Below are 9,866 nucleotides of genomic sequence, written 5' to 3'. Positions count from 1 at the left end.
TGGCTGCAGCAAAATAAACTTGAAACTGTGTGCATCCTAGAAGACTTTTGATTTGGCAACACAAGCTTTTAAAGGGAGAATTGGGAACATTTAAATGAGTTAAAAATTTAATATATGTGAAACAGTTATGTTGAATCGAGTCTAGCTAAATTAAGCCTAAATTACTAGCTAAATCTAGCTAAATTACTGTTGCATAGTATAACTAAGGCATTCATCACTTTATTCCAATAAAGTCAATTTTCATGCTAATACATTTTTATTTTATATCTCTTTTACTCAACTAGTTATTGGGTCGGACTATAACTATTACTTTAAAAAGTCCAGACTGGATCAAAAATTTGGAAGAAGAAATGAGTTTAGAGAAAATTAGCGTTCCGTTACCATCGTCAACAAGCTCTACCCTGCTCGGTGAAGATGCGGAGGTCACGGCAGATTTCGATATGGAAGGTTTGTTTATTGAACACATTTTATTTCTGTGCTTCTAGATAAATTTCCTTCCCATCAGTAAAGCCTTAGTCTCCAAGCTTATCCTTCTCTTTCTTCTTGTAACACATTAGCAGTATTAGATTTTGTTTTGCATTATATTACGTTTATTTTGCTGGTGCCTGGACTTTAAATGTATTTGCCATTCTTCCATTCAAAGGTTAAGAGCTTTACAAATGTTAGTTTATGTCCTTGTGTGATAGGAACACAAATTAGTAGTTTTGGTACATGGTATGGTCCCACTAATCGCAGTTAAGGTGGAAAAGTAGAAGTTCAAAGTGGGTATTTTAACAACAGAAATGAGTTCAAATAATTAAAGTTATTTTAAAAGATTCTCAAAGTGGCTAGGAACACATGCAGTTGAAACTGTACTCATCCGTATAAATGTAGCCATTTCAAGCTAAGAATATGGAGACAGGTTATTTGGATATATTAATTTCCTTAAACTTGATTAAGAAATACATTTGCGTTCTAGTGCTAGATGCATATTATTGTAGCATATTTTCCATTAAAATTATAAACAAATACCTTTGTTTATAAAATGAGAATACATCATCTTGTGATACCCGATATATCGAGAGAATGAATTTAAGATCTGAACACCTTTCAAGATATCTCGTTTTCACACTTCTCTGTTCATTTATTTGCTTAGTACACACAGTTATGTAGTACCTTTCATGGGCCAGGTACATGCTAAGTGCTGGGAATTCAACACATGTCATCCTTGACCTCCCAGAGCTCACAGCTTAGTGGGTGTTACACATAAGTAAGCAGGCAGTTATAATCAAGTGACATAAATGCAGTAATGAGCGATGCTGCAGTCATTCATGGGAGAGCCGCCTAACTTGGATTTGGGAAGTTGGGAGAGGTATCCCAGAGGAATTGAAATTTAAACTGAGAATCTGAAGACTGAGTGAGAATTAGATTTAAGAGGGTAGGAAAGGGTGAACCAGGAAGAAGGAATATTTAGGAACCAAAGGGAAAAACGAGCTAAGTTGATTTTGCAAGTACGCTTGTGAGGGAGGAAGTGGAGAAATAGAAAGACGGGCAGGAGCACGTGTGGGATGGAAGGTCAATCTGTTTTCTTTTTTTTTCCTTGGTGTATTTAAAGGGTTTTTTTCCTTTTTATTTTTTTAAATTTAATTTTATTATTAGTTTCAAGCATATAGTACATTGGTTAGATAGTTATGTAGTTTGTAAAACGATCCCCCAATTGCCCTTTCCCTCCTCCGTCTCTCCACTTAGCCATTACATTAATGTTAATTGCATTCCCTATGCCGTGTTCCCCATCCCCGTGACCATCGCTCAGCTACTAATTTGTACTTCTTTAACCCTTCACCCCTCTCTCCCAGCCCCGTCCACCACCCCCCCGCCCCCCGGCTGTCAGCAGAAGGTCAGTCTGATTTTGAACATGTTGGATTCGAGGTGTCTGTGGGGTTTCTGGGGCCCAGATGGTGGCTGTGGGTGTGTGGGCCGGGTGCTCCGCAGCAAGCTCTAATGGCCGTTAAAGCTGGGGTTGTTCATTAGCTCAGCCAGAGGGTTATATAGAAACGTGAGTGAACTGGCCTTGGGATTGAATACAGAGAAAAACAGACTTTAGGGCTAGGCTGAAGAAGGCTGCCAGTCAAAGGAAAATGAGAAGAAACAATTCGAAATGTCCAGGAGCCAAGAGAAAACAGCGGCTTAAAATCAAGGAAAGTAATGGTACCCAGAAAGGAGTAGTCAGTGGTGTCTTATGTCACAGAGAGGAGAAATGGGGACTGCAACTTGTCCTTTGGATTAAATAACAGGGAAGGAAGCTGTTGGTGACATTCACCAGAGTGATTTCAGTGGGGCGGTGAAGCCAGATGGTGGTAAATTGAGGTGTGGCTGGAAGGTGAGGAAGTGGAGAGTGTCTGTAGACAACTCTTTGAAGAAGAGTGGCTAAGGGCTGGGGGCGGGGAGAAGGGGGCACTTGCTCCTGGAGTTTGGGGGTGCAGGGAGTGTGGTTTTGAAATGGGAGGGGCTTGGGAATGCTTAGTGCTGGCGGAAAGGGCGGTAAAGGGGAAACGACAGACGATATTGGGGAATGGCACAGTGAGGGATAGAGCAGTGTCACTGAGAAAACGGGTGGGCAGGGCCTCATTTGTTCCATCCACAAGTCCGTGAGTGCCAGCCAGGTGATCAGACTCCGGCATGAGCGCGGGTCGTTGAGGCGGGGAGTTCCTGTCTCAAGATTCCTCTTTCCTCTGTAGAGTTTAAGGGTTGAAGTTACCTGCAGGAATGGGGCAACCCACAGTTTCAGGAGTGTTGGGAAGGCTCGAGATAAAGCTCCTGAGAAGGAGTCAGGAGAGAGCCAGCCAGAAGACTATGGAGTCGTCAGGCAGCTTTGGAAGCCCCAGTGAGGCTGAAGACGACATGTTTAATGTGACTGTGGTCATCAGAATCGTGTGGTTTTCTCCAGCAGCAGCACTCAGCAGCCCAAGTACAGTCGTGGCAAGATTAACGGTGGAATTGATGCAGGTGTGACGGAAGGCTAGGGCAGCTCAGGGTGGCTGAGGAACCATGGACTCCGAAGACAGGCGCAGAGAAGCAAAATCGGATAGGGGCCAGAAGACAGGGATCGAGGGCCTAGATCTTGATGAGTCAAAAGAGGGAAGAGTAACAGAGGGAGAGAGGGAAAGCCGGAGGTGGTGGTCCAAATGAAGGGTTTGGAGTTTGTCAGCTCAGAGGTAGTAGCGCAGTTCTGGGTGTGTGTAGCACAGTTCTTGGGGGGTGGGGTGTGTGTGCGTGTGTGTGTGGTGGAGGAGACTGTCAGTAAGCATAAGACCAAAGTATTTAAGTTGTTGATGACTTATCCACATGGACTTTGATGTCACCCAGAAAGATGTCACTTACCATCTTGCTTTCTGGTTAGTCCTTGATGAATGGGTTCAAGTGTCCAGAAGGATGGAGGTTGGAGGTTATGGCGGCTGGGGGTATGTAGAGAGTGTTCCATAAACCTCTGATGGCATTGTCTCAAAGACATGAGCCTTTTCGTTCGGGGTCAGAAGATTAATGTTCTGGAATTGGAATTAGGTTGCATGAGGGGGCACCCTGGCCTCAATGTCCAACCCCAAGGTAAGGAGAGATGAGATCTGAGGGGAGAAGCAGTGTTCAGTTGAAGCAAAGAAGGTATACATCGAGTGGGGAGCACGGGGGGAGGAGCAGTGCGGAGGCTCTCGGGAAGGGCATGCAGCTGCCTGAGAGCCTGTTCACCACAAGGACCAGACCCAAGGTGAGGGCGGAGGATGCGGGGCAGGTCCACAGAGCAGGTGGGAAGGGTTGGAGGGAGAGCAGTAAACTTTTGAGTCAGCCAGCACTGAGAGACACAGTGGAACACAGGGAGCCACTGAGTCAAGCCAGCCCCAGGTGTAGCAGTAAACTTTTGAGTCAGCCAGCACTGAGAGACCTGCCCAGTGGAACACAGGGAGCCACTGAGTCAACCCAGCCCCAGGTGGTGTCACCACTGGCATCCTCCTGCTCTGAGATAATAGAATATCTTTAATTACATTTTCTATAAGAGCGTTTGTACTAATTCTAGTTTTATACACGTAAATTTTGTATATGTGCCTACATGCTTAATCTATGCAATATCATAATATTAACATGTTTGTTTTGTGTATTTAACCCCTTAAAACCTAGATTGGTGAAAAAAAACTCTGAGGAACTTAAAATGTGGTAACTTGGATAACCCCGCATTTCCTTAGGTGATGTCGATGACTATAGTGCTGAAGTAGAGGAAATTCTCCCTCAGCATCTCCAGCCATCTTCAAGTTCTGGCCTTGGCACTTCCCCAAGCTCTTCACCCCGGACCAGTCCCTGCCAGTCACCTACAATATCAGAGGGTCCTGTACCTTCCCTTCCCATGAGGCCAAGTCGAGCACCGTCCCGAACTCCTGGGCACGCACCTTCACAAAGTGTGTATTCTTTTTCTATGTGGTCACGTTTGTCCCTGTCTTATAATTGATGATTTTCTACCTTTTTAGTAGAAATCTGTAACTATTTGGGCTTAGCTATTTATCTGTACGTTACCTATGTGCTCATATGAAGCAAGAAGAGACAAAACAAGTTTTTTGAATTGAAATCTTAGTCATTACTTACTTCTCCAAACTTGGAAGATGTGTCTTTGGAAGCTCTTATGTTACACAATTAAGTCACTGCTCCATCCTAATCAACATCTTCAGAAACTACCTTCCATGTCATGAACTTTTCAGGTTTACCCATGCCGCTTTTAGAGGACTGGCTTCATGAAATGATAAACCAAGGTATAGAGAAAAGTAGAGACTCCCTTTTCTTTTTCTTCTCACTGCTGCTCAGCACACTTCAAGTGACTTAAAGAAAACTTTGTGCTGTCTTGACAGGGCCAGTCAGTAAATCACCTTTAGTACCTGGGGCCTAAGTAAGACATCCACATAGAGCTAGCATCACTTCTTCCAGGTACCAAAGGGTAATTTAATGGCAGAACTGCTTATGTTATTGGTACTAAAACAGTGTGTCGTGATGGTACAGTACAAATTTAGAAAATTAGCAAAATAGAGGATTTATCATACCTCTGTAGGAAGCACCATAACTCTATGTTCACACCTACTTGGAACCTGATCTTTTTACCTAAGATACTTTTCTAGGTTCTCCTATCGACACTCTGCCAGCAACGCAGCCGCAACAGAAAGATTCTCCCCAGACTCTGGAGCCCAAGCGGCCTCCTCCTCCCCGCCCAGGTGCTCCTCCCGCTCGGCCAGCTCCCCCACAAAGACCGCCTCCACCTTCCGGTAACGGACCGCGTTATTTCCATTTCTGCTAGATGTAAAATCCTCCTCCACTCTATTAAAAAAGTTTTGTATGTTTTCTAGATTTTATTATTTTTCTAGATTTTATTATTTTTCTATCATTGTTGCTACTTCCTCAGCTTTTCTCTAAAGAACGTTGTAGGAGCGTCAGAGCAGGCAAAAACGGTGTTTCCCCACTGGATTTCTGTAACGTTTCCATAGCTGCCTTCTTACACGTGTGCAAGAAGTGTTCATTTTGTTTCTGCTAGTTTGACGTAGTTGTACTAATTTCTGTTAAATGTGTAATTAGATCTAAAGAATATACATATACTTATTTACTGTAAAGTTTTACATATTTGTTTAAATGTTCTTTTAAAATCAATGTAGTGGTGTTACTTAAATTATTAGAAATATTTACATTAAATAATAGCTTTTTATAATACCAAGTGTCATCCTACATGATACTTGACATCGTGAGTACTATAGTAAATCTTTGACATTTCAATTCTTTATTTATGTCATTTCCTTTCTGCTGCGTATTTTCTTATGAACTATAAGGGGCTAGGAGTCCTGCACCTGCTAGAAAAGAATTTGGAGGTAACCGTTTATATTTGTTATGATATATACATCTTGGTTCATTGATGTTTTGGGGTTGGATCCCTATAACTGACAGACATTTTAGGTTTGTTTGATAAAAGTCAAAATGAATGACATTTTTACTCCAAGTTAAAAATAGCTCCAAATTTCCATAATATTCCTGTTAAGTAAAAGACTAGAGCTTGATTTTCATTGTGAATAAGGCTAGTAAAGGCTTCCATTTCCCAGATGGACATAGTTGAATTACCCATCAAGGCCTCATATACTTTTCCTTAATAAATATAGTCATTTTGGTCACAAAGATTTAATTTCCTCAAATCATATTAATTTCAAAAGGGATTCAGGTACAGTGACCATTTCCCAATTATTTGATTAGTGATGCTCTAGTACATTCCTTTGTCTAGTAGCTTGACAAATTTAGTGATTAGCAAAATTTCCCAGGAATGCAATTTAAAGTTAAAATAATCTGAAATATATCTTTCATTTTACATGGCTTTATCGTAACTTGTCATAAAACTCATGCCTCATTTTTTAAAATATAAGAACAATTTTATTTTTTTCAATAAGGAAATTTTTATTAACAAATGGATCACATTTTGTTTAAAGTGTTGTTTGATTTACACAAAAACACACAAAGTTCAGTTGGAGGTTATATTTGACAAGTTTATTTAACCTAATTCTCAAAGGATGAGACAGGTTATCACAGTTCCACAGAAGGGCTTTTACACACCCAGTTTTCATATTAAGGTTCACTTTTCATGAGTAGTTGGTCTCTAGTCTAGCTGATTAATGACATTGCCGACCAATTCACATGTTATTATAGATTGACTTTGCTTGTGTGTAGATTTTAATGACTTTGTATAATAAGGATAGTTTGACGTAGTTGTACTAATTCAGCATTACAGTTTCTGCAAAATACTGCTCAGTGATAATTTTTCCATTGACTTACAGAAAGCATTAATTTTTCCTATTTCAAACTCCTACTTTTATTTACATTTTCTTGTTAAGTTCTATTTATCTTCTGCTTTAATTAAGAAAACAACCTATAGAAAAAAATTTTAAATGACTTTATGAAAACTTATATCACCAATTTTGTAGCTTATTTAGAAATCTGATTGAGTTTTTTTAAAATTGCCTCTTCATGATTTTTTGATAGGCGGTATTTGCAACATATTTTTTTAACCCTACAAACCAATTACTCCTTTAAGGTAGTAAGCGTAAAGAAAGTCATTATAGTATTTTTAGAGCTTTTAAAAAATAATGCAGCAAAACTAACTTCTTAGAGATTAATATAGTCTCATAGAAATTTAAAGTGTTGTTCAAACTATGTTTTTTTTTTTCCTTTTTGGCTGTCAAGTATTAGGACGCTTATTTTTGATTTAACTCTAGATACAAGGAATGAGATGATCATAATGCAAAGGCTTTCCTTAAACATATTTTTAAATTCCCTACTGCTAGTAATCTCAGGTAGAAAAAGAAACTGTCATTCCTTTTCTATTCTTCTTTTTGTGGAAAGGGAGGACTCAGATTTGGGCTAGATATCGAAAGTCACTTTATATTGATATTTTTGAAGAACTTTAAAGTAAAAAAAGAACCTTTTTGCAACTGTAAGTCTGACGCAGAAATTGTCTTGTGTGCCTGGCTTTCTTTCTATGCTGTGGGCCCTGAACAATATACAGCTTCTGTTCTTTCTCTAAAAAGGTGTTGGAGCCCCTCCCAGTCCTGGGGTAGCTAGGCGAGAGATGGAAGGTAACAAGACTTTTGCACCATAGATACGGATCTCTCATTTTATTTCTCAATGTCAGCGCCTTCAGTGTTTAAAGGCATACCAAATCTTTTCTTAGTCCCACTGTAAACGTCCCCTCCCCCTCCTTATGTATACCTTGTAACCTTGTATTTTTTCTCTTTTCATTCTATGTTGTGTATAGTTTCTGATGGATATCCACTTAATTTCCCTGTGATTCTTATGTTGTTTTATGCTCTGTTTTGTTTCACATATACTTAGGATATGAAATTACTGTACAACATTACTTTAAGTAGAATGCCTTCAAAATCCTTTTCAGAATAAGTCAAATGTTTAGAAATGTACTGTACTAACTCTGAATTTTTAAAAATTAATAATTATAATTAAACCCTATTAATTCAGGTCCAAGAATCATTTGCGAATGATTTCATATTACTTAAATGTTTTTTATATAGTGATGCTGAACTAGATTTACTTAAAAGACCATTAAGACTGGATGCTATTTATTAAGATTATAGTCATTCAAGGGCTGATATATTTTGCATAACAATTGCACTTGAATTTCCTTCCAAAAAGAAAAAATCTTAGACGCCGCATTTAATAATCCTTCCTGCTCCTTTTGGCCCCAAGAGTAATTTATTTCATTTTACCCTTCCCATACCTTTCTAATGAGTATGAACCATGTTTTAACACTTTCTTCCACAAGGCAGATACTTAGCAATAAGATATGCCTGCCTTCTACCTTAATCTTAGGGTTTTGTTATAGGAATCCAAAAGATCTCATTATAAGATTATCATAATGACATCTACAGCATGAAGCCCTAAAACGGTATTGTTAAGAGCCTCTTGTGTAACTTGAAAAGTGCACCTCTGTCTGTATGCTCAGTTTTCAAGGTTCACAGAAGAGAGCTCTGTTGGGAGTCACCTAAAAGTGACCCTATGAATGAGGTATCAGACTGAGGGCTAAGTTATCTCCCATAAATGTCACTATAAGTATTCTAATTTTTCTCTTTTGGGACATTTCATTCAGGACTGATAATACCCTTCATCATCATCCAAAGCAAAGTACCGTTGTTACCATCTCATGCCCCTGTTGCTGCTGTAACAGAACAGCCAACTACTGTTATGCAATATTGCTTTATTGTTTACTTATGACTCATTTTTTTACTTCCTGCTTCAAAGCACCCAAAAGCCCTGGAACAACACGGAAAGATAATATAGGTAAAAACACTTGAATTGAGCTACTTAACCTTAAAACTGGACCATGAATAGACACTTGAGATAGAAGTACATGGTTTCTTGTTTATTTTTTTTTTACACTTGTGTACATTTTGTGATGTCTTTGTTCCAGGACGCAACCAGCCTTCACCTCAAGCAGGACCTGCAGGCCCAGGACCTGCTGGATACGGGGCAGCCAGACCGGTAGGCAGCACCCGGCATGGGAGCCAGGAGGGCTAAGTTTTAGGTCCCAATTTGCTACTAGTCACATGTGTTCCCTTGGAGAAATCATGTGACCCATTAAAGCCTCAGTTTCCTTAACTCTAAAATGAGGAAATTGCACTTGATGATCTCCGAGGTACCTTTTATCTCTAACATCATATTAACATATTCTTGAAAAATAGGTAAACATGCTTCATTTTTTGAATAAAAGTGATCTACTTAAGTAATTATTGTCACTAAATATCTTCGACTCTCTAAGCCATCTTTCAGTAAGGAGAATTTGAAAATTAGAGTTCAGGGCAAAAAACTTCTGAGAGAGTCAGTGTAGGAAAACTGGTTCTAAAAGTATTGAATGTAGGCAAGCAGGTGGTGGTGGTGGGCTTTTCCCTACGTGTGAATCTGTGGTTTTCTGCATATTTATCATATGTTCTTTCATATACATAATTATTCTATTCTTTACCCAAATGAAAAATTTCTCTGAGATATAAGTAATTTAAAAAAAAAAAAAGGAAAAAGAAAAAAAGTGGAAATCAGCGATCAGCCTGGGACTGCCATGAGGCCTCCAGCTGAAGAGTGGGAACTGGAAACTGTTACCAGAACTAGAAATTAAGGTTATAAGACATTAAGAAACTTAACTTCTAATTTCTCATGAGACATTCTCATAAAATTGCTGAGCTAGTAATGTTTTGTCTTTTCTGTTGTAGCTCTCTATTTAGCATCCAAACTAACGGTCCTTTCCTAAATGTAATATTACACTAATGTCTGTGGACTATTCCTACAGGTATCTATTACTCATTCTCCTTTTTGCAAAAAAA

General features: G+C 39.2%; 1 protein-coding gene across 7 annotated transcripts in view; it reads left to right on the top strand.

Moving 5' to 3' along the window:
* Positions 1–9,866, top strand: part of SYNJ1 (synaptojanin 1) — an 82,347-nt gene that overhangs the window by 57,043 nt on the left and 15,438 nt on the right. For 3 of the 7 annotated variants that reach the window (XM_006920968.3, XM_015596628.2, XM_006920969.3), the window contains exons 22-25: positions 285–447; positions 4,212–4,421; positions 5,130–5,273; positions 8,963–9,033. In XM_006920968.3, coding sequence (XP_006921030.1) covers positions 285–447; positions 4,212–4,421; positions 5,130–5,273; positions 8,963–9,033 — 588 coding nt within the window. Of the gene's footprint in view, positions 1–284; positions 448–4,211; positions 4,422–5,117; positions 5,274–8,793; positions 8,833–8,962; positions 9,034–9,866 lie in introns of all 7 variants that reach the window. The other 4 variants (XM_015596625.2, XM_015596627.2, XM_015596629.2 and 1 more) reach the window with 3 other exon arrangements.

This window comes from Pteropus alecto, unplaced genomic scaffold (assembly GCF_000325575.1).
Source record: "Pteropus alecto unplaced genomic scaffold, ASM32557v1 scaffold3, whole genome shotgun sequence".
NCBI lineage: Eukaryota > Metazoa > Chordata > Mammalia > Chiroptera > Pteropodidae > Pteropus > Pteropus alecto.
This window is presented reverse-complemented; position numbering and strand designations above follow the sequence as displayed.